Here is a 12,868-nt window from a genome sequence, read left to right as displayed (position 1 = left end):
CTGGGCATGGACACTGTGAGCCAATTTCGGGCTACGGATGATTGGAAAGAAAGCTGGACACGTTGATCCGGTTCGAAAATAGTGCCATGAACTGGTCTGGTGTACGTGCCGGAATGGATAATCTTATCCCGAAGGTTATCTCGTTGGGGATTGAGACGGAATCATGTTTACTAATCGGTTGCATTGGGGATATCGCCGGATGTAGATTGGTAGATTGATTGGTAGACTGATTGAAGGAGATGAGAAAGGAGCATGATGGAAATTTTGTCCAAAGCATTTTTGAACCTTTTCCATGTGAAAGTTGGTTTTTAAAGTAACGTGCGCTTAGATACTGTAGACGTGTGCAACAATTGTCAAGTTTCTTATCAGTTTAACTCACCTATAAGATCGTCTATTTTGCTCTCCATTATATCATATCCATTTGTCTCAAAATTTTATTAAAGATGCTTTAAACTCTTACTAAGGCTGGACCTATATGCTTTTTAAGAATATATGTATGTATATATATATTTTCCAATTCCGATATGTACATATATATGATCTATAGAAGACTACTCACTCGTCCTGAAAGAGAGAAAACATATTATAAAAAGAGAAAAAAGAACACGCGAAAAGTTTAGAATAACTTGAAACATAGTAAAAAAGCATAGAAAAAAGTCAAAAATTGGTAATACAAGAAAAGATTAGAAAAATAGAAAATTAAGTACCTGAATATAGTAATACGTTAAACCTACTTATTTCTCAGGAAAAAAAACCTTATTACAGTAACAAATAAGAAGAAGCAGAAAAGAAGGAGAAGTAAATGAAGAAAATTTGATAGAAGTAGAGAAGAGGAATAAGAAGAACAAGAAGATAAAAAACGAAGATAAATTTGTTGCACAATGATGGAGAAGAACTCTAACTCTCTATACATAGGAAAAATGTAAAAAGATACGAATTGTAGAAATTTTAGCAAAACTCATAACTCGTTTATCGATTCTCCTAAAACATGATTATTCGTAGTACAATTCAAACACACGCACAACCTTACACCCATTGTGTCGCATCATGCCATCAATAACAATAACGACGATGACGACAACACGAACCGCGCAACAACAGGTAACCGAGAAGGAAATAATTGAATTATCTCAACGAGGATTCCATTTTTTAAAAAGAGTTCCCTCGCAAGCAGCAACACGCAAACGGGCTAGGAACGGGTTTTCGTTTATCCATCCCATCTGCTGTCGTGCACTGTTTTCTCGCGTTGGATGCATAAGCGTAAAACGTTGAAGAAGCATTCTTGATGCTAGCCAAGCTATGCCAAGTATGCTTACAATAACATCTTCTTGAGACTCCCTCCAGAGCAATGTTCAAGCAAACGGTTTTCTTTTTTCGCACATTCCCAGAAGCGATCTGGAGTACAGGGACTTCACCTTTGGCAGTGAGAACGCTTCACTTCAGAACGCACTGATGATAGTGTTTTTTTTTCAACTGAGTCATACTTTTCCTCCTCAAAAAAGCTCTCAAAGATGTACACCAACATGAACGCACGGAAGGTGTTCTTACCATCCGAAGCGTACCGAGCACTACGTTTTTGGGACAATTTAAACAGTTTCAATCGCTCGCTGCTCGTAGTAAAGGTAGCGAAACGTGTTGCATGTTTTCCTTGTACGCTCCATGCTCTCCTTTCAAGGATCCTGCAGGAGGACGGTCCTGTAAATGTGGCAAACACTAAACAGCAACACACGCAGCAAAAGGAGTGAATGTGTTTGAGGACGAACGGGTTTCGGTTTATGTTGACGTTAAAGCTTGTTTACGTTCTTCGGATGATGGGAACACGGTAAAGAATTAGCCAACTCATCGCATTTCGCCGAAAACCTCTCCGCCTCCCTAAGGTTTCTTTGGCCCCAGATCTCCAGCAGAACGGAAGGAGTTGAAAATTTTATATTCCCATGCTGCGAGAACGTCACTATCATCCCGGCACTATTTTCCACTATTTCCATTATCAGCTATGCTTTTCGTATCCTTTCCCTCGTCGTCCCCTTTCTAAAACACTCCGTTACTCCTTGGGGCACCAAACACGTTGCGTGATTCTGGAGCAAAAGGGATGCACTTAGCTTCAGCTCAGCTGCTAGGCACATTGCTTCCCAAAATTCAATTTATGTATGTTCTGTGTGCTGATATCAAGATTTTCACTTTAAATGTTTGTAGTTGCCATTCCCGGTAAGTTCGTTTTTGAAACGTAAAACAACAATCAGCTAGCAGGAAGTATCGGGCAACAGGCAACGTGTCTTTAAAACGCATTATTTTTGGCTTACAGCAGCACGTTTCGGATGAGCTTTTTGATGTGAGAGAGAAATGGGGTTTTTGGATAAATATTTTGCTTCTTTAATGAACAGCACACATTTGGCTATCTGCTAGACATAACCGCAGACAGTACTCTGATGGGATTAGGTTGGGTAGGTTGATGGGTTTTTGAATGTTCTTTTGAGTGTTCTGTTTTTGTTTACTACTTTTCAGACCATTGGGAATCAGTTGTTTGTTTTTGCGGATGAATGATTTTACGGTGTAGCTGTTTTCTACATCATGTTTGTATTAAAATGCTCCGTTTAGAATACTTTTTATTCATTTCATGTTTGCCAAATAATAATTCTACGATTTTCCTTGTGTTTTCGTTTGAAAGTTAACTAAACATAGCTTAAACATAGCTTAAGATATGCTAAGGCGACATGCAATTCTTTTCTTACAAAAATAGTTTGGACTATAATTTCTTTAAAGTTTATTTTTTGGACAAAACTCTGACTACAAATCCTAAAGCTCTGCGATAACAAGTTTGCTTTTTCAAAATAATAATAATTTTTATTTATTTATAATTAATAATGACGGTCCAGTGCCGTATTGTCAACACCGCTTGTGTTGAAAAAAAAAAAAATACAATCATATTGATAAGGCATTTCCTCCCTATTATTTGCCTTATCCCGGGCATACTCGGTTGTGGATGGTTGTGGTGATGGTGTTGATGATGCTGATGATGATGATGATGATGATGATGATGATGATGATGATGTATTCGTGGATGATGGTCCGGTTCTATTGCGGTGGCTATTGTAATGATGGTGGTTGGTTGCATCCGAATTCCGGCTATTGTGGTGTTGTGGCTGATCTATTGTTGATCATTTTGTTATGGTCTGGACTGTAACGAACAAATAAACATCGTTAAGACAGCACGAACATTTATTTGTCTGCGTACAGTGCTCTCCAGTGCATTCCAGCAATGACATTCCAAGCTCAATCTAGTCAACGTCCAATCAAAGGATGATCGACAAGCTCTATCCCGCAGCAGCGAAAGCGACTTCACTACTCTCGAGACTGAGCCCGCCAAACACCCCGAACCCGACGCCAACGCTGTCAAACTCAATGTGCCAACTGGACTCCACTCCAACTCCACTGGACTGGAGTGGAGAACACTGCACTTTCAACAACGCCTGCCTCCCTTTTACGGCAGTGTTGGAATCACCCTCGAGTGCTGTTGCCCAGACATCGGATCACCCGTGGCACTACAAAAAATACATTTAAAACATAGACAACACAACATTTAACAAAAAAGGAATTGGGGAATACGAATAAGGATTGGAAGGATACTTGGGATGTGGAATCATAGGACAAGACCGTTGTCTCTGGCGAATCGGTAAATGATCCTCATGTAGAGGAGGTCCCTGGTAGCCAACACTTCTCTGATTTCTGTACCCGGTCGTCTGCCGACATTCTCGACTGCGCTCAACAAGGAGGGTCTTGCGGTTTCAAATTCCACGCAGGACCACAGAAGGTGATCCACATCGTGGAATCCGTCACCGCAGCCACACACTTTTGTCTGAGCCAGAGTTATACGCTGTAGATGAGCATTCAACGCAAAATGATTCGACATCAGTCGAGACATCATTCGTATGAATGCCCGGTCTACAGAGAGCCCATCGAACCAAGGCCGCAGGGACACTTGCGGAGAGATCGAGAAAAGAAAACGCCCGAGTTCATCCGCCTCCCACATGCTCTGCCAGCGAGACAGGAAAAGTTGCTGTGGGAAACGAAGGAACTCCTGGGCCGAGATCGGTCGGTCGTAAAAAGCGCCTTCTTGGACGCCTGTTTTGGCCAGTGAGTCTGCCTTTTCATTGCCGGGGATTCCACAATGAGAAGGGACCCAAATAAGCGAGATCTTATACGCCTTATCGAACATTGAGCCAAGCAGTTCAATGATTTTGATGGTGAGGAAATCCTGACTCTTAACAGCCTTCGGAGATCTCAGAGCTTCAATAGCACTAAGGCTATCAGTGAAGATGAAGTACTGGTCCGAAGGTCTCGCTGCTATCATGGATAGTGCGTACAAGATTGCGGCTAGCTCTGCGGTGTAAACACTACATGGCTGCCTCAATTTGAAAAATGCCTCGGTGAACTCGCTAAAAACACCGAAGCCAGTGCCCTCCTCAGAGGATGATCCATCAGTGTAGTACTGGCTTATTTGGTCTAAATGACCATACTTATTCATGAAAATACCCGGAACTACCCTCGGGCGAAGATCATTAGGTATGGTCTTAATTTCCTCGCGCATCGAGGAATCTGTTTTTAAAATGGAACTGTAGTTCTCAGGAAGGGCAGCACGATTTAATGCCTGTGGAGCGCTAGGATGCACTTGTAGGGCAACAAAATCTTCATAAATCTTGAGGATTTTGCTCTTAGAACCTGTCTCTATAAGCGCTTCAAAATTTTCTATTATCAAGGGATTTGATACTGAACAACGGACTAGAAGGCGAAGCGACAGCATTTCAAAACGTAGTTTGAGCGGCATCACTCCGGTCATCACTTCTAGGGACATGTTGTGTGTAGATTTCATGCTCCCTAGTGCGAGTCTAAGACAGCGGTACTGTAGCCTTTCGAGCTTGAGTATCATAATAATAATTTTATTATTTAGAAAAATCATTTATGAGATACTTCTTTAATTTTTCCGTTTTACTCTTGCGCATACAACACAACAAAAAACTAATCAAACAGGTTTGCTTTCCTTCCAATTTCCTTTCGCAATCTGCGCTAAACCAAAAATTCATCAACAACGTAATGATGATAAGCCAACGACAAAAGGGTTTGGTTGCAAATGGATTGCTCCAATAATAGCACATCCAGCAAACCAAAACAATCATCAGTTTTTCCTTCCGTGGTCGACGGAAAAACCCGAAATGAAGCAATCTTAGTCAAACGCTTAACCACCCACCAACCACCGTTTTCGGCGGGGGGGCCGAATTTCAATCGAGCAGAACATTTTCCGCTTCACGTAATACCTAACTACAGCGTCACAAATCGTCGACGAAAATTGGGCCCCCCCCCCCCCCCCCCCCCCGAAAACCCGTGGAAATAGAGAATATTTATTGTTCGGGCGTAATTTATGTTGCCAAACCCACTCACAAAACCCCAAAACCGATGGGCTAACATGTTCATTTCCTTGTATTCATTTGGTCTTCTTCTGCTCTTTGCTGTGGTTCTTTCATTTTCTCACCCACGTGTGTTTTGCTTTTCCCCATTTACAGATCTACTGCATGTCGGATTACGACATCTCATCAATCGAACACGAAGCGTTACTGCTGGTGGTTGCCTCCACGTTCGGCAATGGGGATCCACCGGAAAATGGCGAGGTAAGTTACGTACTACAATCCCGTCCTCGTGACTAACGGCGTGGCTAACGTGTGGTGTTCTTATATCGTCGACAAACTAACGACTAATAGCTGGGTACGGTGGTCGGGTACATTAAGGAGCGAGCTTTCGATCGAGGGTGTTTAATTAACCACACTTTCGATGTATAAAGTAACCTCAAATTAGCAGAAACGGTCGTGTTCTGTCGCTCGTTCTTCTTAATGCTGGTTTTGTAAGAGCATGTGCCAACATTACCATTTTCCAAGCAGAAATGGTCTTGACTTTGTGGTACGCATCCCGGCGGAATCGACAACCGTAGGCGAGTAACTGGGGGGCAATTCAATGAAGTTTAACTTTTGAGCTGAGGAATTGGGATCGGTTGGAAGGTAGGAATGTTGGTAAGCAAAAGGCAACAACGAACCCTCAATGATCCTTAGAATGAAGCTAAGAAGGAAGCATTTTGGCTGCATTCCTCTTTGTGGCCAAATATTCTTCGTACCAGTTGGGCAAGAATGAATTATTTGTAACCACAGCCCAATTAAAGGATTTTTGGTGAAAAGGATCGTTCTAATCGTATTGTTCGTGCTTGTAGCTTATGGTTTTTTTTGGAGTTTTCTAGCAAATTTTACTGAGAGTTTAGTGGCTAAACAGTGCTAACTGTCACTATATGAACACCCACGTTTTGAGAGTAGTATAAAATCTTAACGAAATGCATGACAATAATTATGAAATATGCTATCGCACATTTGAATAAAATCATCTACTATTGCAACAGGATATTTTTTTCCAAAAATTTGGTGAAAATTCTTTGGGGAAAAGAAAAATCTACATTGAAAAATCCACCATAAATATAAGTAGTATTTTTAGTCGTCACTCCCGGTTGAGTATTTTTTGTGAAAATTTTTGGTATATGACCTTTTAATATGCAAGAAACATATTTTATGCTAGAAGATCATAAAGAAGAACGTGTAAAAAAACGTAGAATTCGTAAAGATTTGTAGAGTGTTACAAAGGAAATTAATATGAATAGGAAATTAAATTGTTCTTTTTTTTTATAAAAAAAACTATAGGAATACGCTTAGTTCGGTTGTGCACTGAGTTTTCACTAAATAAATTCAGTAATATAAATGAGCTCTTCCAGTCATCGAAATATGAATTATTGCTGCATAAGTTGATCATCCAATGAAACACTAACCCCAAACAACCTACTCACTATCATCAAACAAAGCAAGAAAGATAGCTCAAGATACACTATCATTAAAATATGCTGTCAAAACTGACTGGCAGAAACACAAATCAACGAGAACCGCCGGCACCTTGTTGAGCGTGAGATTGTACAAATTATATTTTCATTAACGCTCGTTTCGTTTCACTTTTCTTGCACACACACACACTGACACAAAACCCTCCTTTAAACCACTTCCCACGCTGTTGTGCTGAATGCATAATGAATTGAGCAATGCCCCCAAAAATCCAAACAATCACACATCTTCAGCCAGAGTGGTTTAACATCATACACATAAGTTGGCTACCAACGGCGCTGGTGCGCCGTTTGTTGCGTACGACAAAGTAAAGCCACCGAACAACACGTCAAAAAGGATGTGTCATTTATTACCAAACAAAGAGTAAAGCTTCGGAGGCAAGATTCCTCACAATAACGCAAGCATCCGGACAGGACCGTACGCTTGTTTTCGCGACTTGAAAGAACGAAAAGTAAAAACAACTTCATCACCACCGGTGTGAGCGTGCCATCATCATTTCAAGCGTTAGGGGCAGAGTTTATTCATCTTTATTTATGAAATGTCATCGTTGTGTTTGAGGTGCTTGCTTGGTATTATGATATCCATTAGGAGGCATCTTCATATTGGCACGTCTTAGTTGGCATCTCCACTCGTGTCCTGAGAGTAGACGGAATGAAGAAATCAAGCACTAAAGCGTTTGAAACACGTGTCTTCATTAAACAAATTAACGACTAACCATTTAAACACACACACTAACAGCCTGATTCTGTGTGACTAACAAGCTTCTGCAGGGCGAGAAAGCTTAATGGATGGGTTCGTGATGTAAAATGAGAATTTTTTTTATTATTCACCTTTTTTATTTCCACATTTCACTTTTCAGCTTTTTAAGAAACTGTTGGAGATGAGAAAGAAGAAAATGGTCAGTAAATGAAGAAGCGCAATCAAGCGTGGAATAAGATCTGATTAGTTCTCGATATTGGAAGAATTAATTTGGAAATTTATTGAATTACTTAAATTGTACTCGAAAAACTATAATAAAACATTTGATATTCCCTTTTGTCAGCTTTTCGCCCAAGATCTGTACGCGATGAAGCTACACGAGAGTGGTCACCATCAGGCCCACAGCGAACTAACGATTGCCGCATCCTCCAAATCCTTCATAAAGGCCAACTCTCGCAGCGACCTCGGCAAATTCGGTCCCATGGGTGGTCGTAAAATTGACCGACTCGATTCCCTGCGCGGCTCAACCACGGACACCCTGTCCGAGGAAACGTTTGGCCCCCTATCAAACGTACGGTTTGCGGTGTTTGCTCTCGGTTCGTCCGCTTATCCGAATTTTTGCGCCTTCGGTAAGTACATCGACAACATACTTGGTGAGCTGGGCGGCGAGCGGCTGATGAAAATGGCAACGGGTGATGAGATTTGTGGCCAGGAGCAAGCGTTTCGAAAGTGGGCACCGGAGGTGTTTAAGGTAGTATTGTTTAGTGCGTACGAATTTCACTTGTTGGATTACATTCCGCTTCTTCCGTCTTTTCAGATTGCCTGCGAAACGTTCTGTCTCGATCCGGAGGAAACACTGTCGGATGCGGCCTTTGCACTGCAGAGCGAACTGTCGGAAAATACGGTCCGGTATGCACCGGTTGCTGAGTATGAGTCGCTCGATCGGGCCCTGTCCAAGTTCCACAACAAGAAATCTATGGAATGTTCGGTGAAGCGGAATCCAATCAATCTGCACTGCGAGATGAACGGTACGGAGCGGTCAACGATTTTGGTGGAAATTATGGCCGAAGGGGTAAGTGAGAGAGGGCGGAGGGAGGAGGAGGGATGGATGGGATTTAAAAGAGGGTTTGTTTTGCTTGGGAAAACTCACCTAGGTGAATTCGAATGATACTGGAAGCTTTCAGGAGAGTGAGTTACCCGAGTGAGTTGAGTTTCCACGTGTTCATTATTCAAATAATTCACTTGTTGCGTTTTCATTATTATTAGACAAAAACTGTGAGACAATTTTGTTTCATTTTAAGTAAATGTAAATATTTCAGTACAGTTTTGTACATTGTTTGTAATCAAATGAGATTCAATTTAAAATAGAAAATTAAAACCCTAAATGCTTACCAAAAACCGTTAAAATCACCCTATAAGTCACTCACTATCAAAGAGTGCCATGAAAGCTCTCTCAAAGTTTCTTCTCCAGAGAGCTTTACACACAACGCAAAAGGAACAATTGTAGGGTTCGCTTTTCTCCCGAAATTCTAACTCAAACTAACGGAAGTTTCTGTTTTCCTAATGACCTTCAACAGATCGACTACGAACCAGGGGATCATGTGGGTATTTTCCCTGCAAATCGAAAAGAAATTGTGGATGGAATTATTGAACGTTTGACCGGTGTAAATGATCCTGATGAAGTACTGCAACTGCAAGTTTTGAAGGAAAAACAAACACAAAATGGTAAGAGTTGTTGGACGAGGCGTCAGAAGTGAGCATAGAACTAGAGTAACAAAGTGCCCATATCTTCTGGTAGGCGTCTACAAATCTTGGGAACCTCATGAGCGACTCCCTGTCTGCACGCTCCGTACGCTGTTGACACGATTCTTGGACATTACTACACCACCGACCAGACAACTGCTCACCTACCTTGCTTCATGCTGTGGTGATAAGGCCGATGAGGAAAGGCTTCTAATGCTCGCTAATGTGAGTTGTTCAAAATCGTTCCGGAGGTCTTCTTGTATAAAGTTAACTCTTCTTCATTGTCCGCAAATAAAGGAGTCCTCAGTCTACGAAGATTGGCGCTACTGGAAGCTACCCCATCTGCTCGAGGTGCTGGAAGAGTTTCCTTCCTGCCGACCACCGGCAGCCGTCTTTGTCGCACAGTTGAATGCCCTGCAACCACGCTTCTACTCGATCTCTTCCTCACCGAGGAAGTACTCGAACGAAATCCATCTCACGGTGGCCATCGTAACGTACCGGGCGGAGGATGGCGAAGGTGCCGAACATTATGGCGTTTGTTCGAACTATTTGGCTAATTTGCAGTCGGACGATAAGATCTATCTGTTTGTGCGTAGTGCACCATCGTTCCACATGTCGAAGGATCCGACCAAACCGGTCATTCTGATTGGACCGGGGACGGGTATTGCACCGTTCCGTTCATTCTGGCAAGAATGGGATCACATTAAGACGGAAATGGTTGACTGTAAGGTATGTTGGAGTGCATACAAAGAAGAGTTGCAAGGTTGATAACAAGAATGCTTTCTATCTCAGATTCCCAAGGTATGGCTCTTCTTTGGCTGTCGTACAAAGAACGTGGACCTATACCGAGACGAAAAGGAAGAGATGGTTCAGAACGGAGTTCTCGATCGAGTATTTTTGGCTCTTTCGCGAGAGGAAAACATTCCAAAGGTTGGTTTCGTTAGATAGTCTGATCATTGCCTTTAACTTTATCACACATTTCTATCCTTCCCTAACAGACCTACGTGCAGGATCTCGCCCTCAAGGAAGCGGAATCCATCTCGGAGCTCATTCTCCAGGAAAAGGCACACATCTACGTCTGTGGCGATGTCACCATGGCCGAGCACGTGTACCAGACGCTGCGCAAGATATTGGCCACGCGTGAAAAGCGCACAGAAACCGAGATGGAGAAGTACATGCTAACGTTGCGGGTAAGTAGCGCGATCGTGATCAGTCTCATCGGTGCTGCTGTCGTGATGATGATCCAGTGCGGAGCGGATCTTCCGTGTGTTTAAAGTGACAGATGAGCTGTGAGGAATGTTGATGCAAAAGCGTTGTGGTGCATTGTGCCAGCCAGACTCGTGGCATGAGGATTTGCAGGTTTTTTTTAATTTGTTTTGTATGTCCGTTGCGTACATGAGCGATGCCACGTGTCCTTGTCAGACGGATGGGAGTTTTAATAGCAATGTTTACAATCGTGCACCATCGGATGTCCGAGACTAGACGCCAGTTAATTGCATTCGTGTGATTAGATGCTAGCGATAGGAGGATGTTTTTATTTTAATGATCGGATTGAGCTTTGATGGGTAATTCTAACTCGATTCGCCATCGAAAATTGAGGAATAGATAATTTATTTGTTTGTAGAATTTTCCAAAAACAAAATACTTTAACAATTTCAAAACAATTAGTCTCTTAAAGTAAACACCGGCAATAAATCTTCCTCCACAGCCAGTCCATTTAGCTAAATGAGTCATAAAATTTTATTAGCAAACAACACACCCGTTCGCACAAACCATTCAATCTCCCATTTGCAAGTTCGTTGTAATAATTGAACCATTTTGTCGCCGCACCGTCATTGAGCAGGGTTTGAACTCGGACGTAAACTTCGCGCTTCCAATCATCCCCTTGCATTCAAATGAGCACACGGTTGAGGTTGATGTCTTTTCCATTCCATCTTTCTTTTGGCACGTACTATTAATAGTGGTAGGAACTGTAAGATATCCGCCCAGTGATAGAGACCCACTCAGTTGCACCTTTGGTTGCACTTTGATCAGGGGTTTGATCGTGGCGCTAGGTCGATTGATCGGGTGGTGATCGATACTGGCAGCATTACGATCACGTACTTCTGTCCGAGTGAAGGTTTCCCACTATCTCTAAGGTCGGGATCGGGCTGATTGAATGCCTGCGTTTGTTTACGGAAGAGCACGGAGTCTAAGGCGAACTGAAGAACAATCGATCGTTGCAGGTGATGCATTGGTCCTTCGGTTAGGTTGTTGACTTATAGAAATGTTATTGTAATATGTAACATTTCAAATAAACGAACGAAAGGCTAATTTAGAAAGTTGTTTGTGCGATGCACTCTCCAGTACCTGTCGTATTTTATCAAATGTTTTATCTAGGTCAATCTCAAGACGTCAATACTTCTCCGGGAGTAAGCACTATGTCGATATAAAAAAAAAACCACTAATGGGAGACAAAGTAGTGATACAGTTTTGAAGGCAAATCTCAGAAATATTTTGAAATTATCCTGCAAAGTCAGGCATGGCTAAGAAACTGCCACCATCGGGAACTACTTTCTAGCTTTTGAGAATTTCTCCCTCCTGGCTTCCTGGTAGCTTAACGCGTACTGAGAGCGAATAGCTCTCGTGCTGGCTCGGATAGGTTGTATAGTCAAAATGGCTTCAAAATGAGGAAAGAACTACAGAGTGAAGACAGAACTTAAAAGTTATGAAAGGGCTGCCTAGTGTAGGCTGTACTTCAAATGTAAGGCACGACTATTTTCTGAGCACCTACCATGCTTTTTGAGGGTAGTGCTACCTATTGAGGACTGAACCGGCTCAGAATCCTCAGTTTATTAAGTAGAGTCTGCATTGTAGCCCTCGAGCTCACTACCACTATTAGATAGTCATTGGATTTGTAGGATTTTTTAGTAAAAATTATTCTCATGAGTTCTGTAAAAGTTGTTTAGCGAATCCTAATACATCCTTTCCATCTTTTTTCCAGGACGAAAATCGTTATCACGAAGATATTTTTGGCATCACACTGCGAACGGCCGAGATCCACAACAAGTCACGTGCAACTGCCCGCATTCGTATGGCTTCTCAGCCGTAAGCTTCATTCGTTTCGCAGCACAGTTTATCCTACCAAGGGGACAAGTTTTGCTCCTCGAGATAAGACGCACAAACATACATACTGCAAAACGAAACAAGAAATAAGTGTTAGAATATAAGTGAAAAACGTTTCCATTTTACAACAAATGACACGTGAATGCGAATTGCGAATGATGGTGGTTTGCGTTGCTTTAATCGAGACAAATTAATGGAAATGTTTGTTCCAATCTTAAAACACCACTAAATCGCAACGAATCTATAGCGAAAGGAATGAAGAAAAAGATTGTTCGTGTATGTTTGTTAGGACGTACGGTGTTTTTTCTCTTTCCCAAGAACACTTCTTTTGCCAAATACTTCTAGCTAAAAGCGCAGCCTAACAGTTAAACTTAAGCGGTGTATGAAATCCTTCAAAACTA

At 42.0% G+C, this 12,868-nt stretch overlaps 1 protein-coding gene across 2 annotated transcripts in view; it reads left to right on the top strand.

Annotated features, from left to right (window-relative positions):
- Window positions 1-12,453, top strand: part of LOC126563852 (nitric oxide synthase) — a 53,278-nt gene extending 40,825 nt beyond the window's left edge. Inside the window, exons 11-20 of one of the 2 annotated variants that reach the window (XM_050220628.1) lie at window positions 5,556-5,660; window positions 7,780-7,818; window positions 7,963-8,370; window positions 8,437-8,691; window positions 9,197-9,344; window positions 9,418-9,587; window positions 9,660-10,091; window positions 10,155-10,292; window positions 10,361-10,552; window positions 12,346-12,453. In XM_050220628.1, coding sequence (XP_050076585.1) covers window positions 5,556-5,660; window positions 7,780-7,818; window positions 7,963-8,370; window positions 8,437-8,691; window positions 9,197-9,344; window positions 9,418-9,587; window positions 9,660-10,091; window positions 10,155-10,292; window positions 10,361-10,552; window positions 12,346-12,453 — 1,995 coding nt within the window. The remainder of the gene's footprint in view (window positions 1-5,555; window positions 5,661-7,779; window positions 7,819-7,962; window positions 8,371-8,436; window positions 8,692-9,196; window positions 9,345-9,417; window positions 9,588-9,659; window positions 10,092-10,154; window positions 10,293-10,360; window positions 10,553-12,345) is intronic. The other variant, XM_050220629.1, reaches the window with a different exon arrangement.
- The last annotated feature ends 415 nt before the right edge of the window (window positions 12,454-12,868 follow it).

The sequence above is a fragment of the Anopheles maculipalpis genome, chromosome 3RL (assembly GCF_943734695.1).
Source record: "Anopheles maculipalpis chromosome 3RL, idAnoMacuDA_375_x, whole genome shotgun sequence".
In the NCBI taxonomy this organism is placed as follows: domain Eukaryota; kingdom Metazoa; phylum Arthropoda; class Insecta; order Diptera; family Culicidae; genus Anopheles; species Anopheles maculipalpis.
The sequence above is the reverse complement of the archived record's forward strand: the minus strand, read 5'-3'. Positions and strand labels throughout refer to the sequence as shown.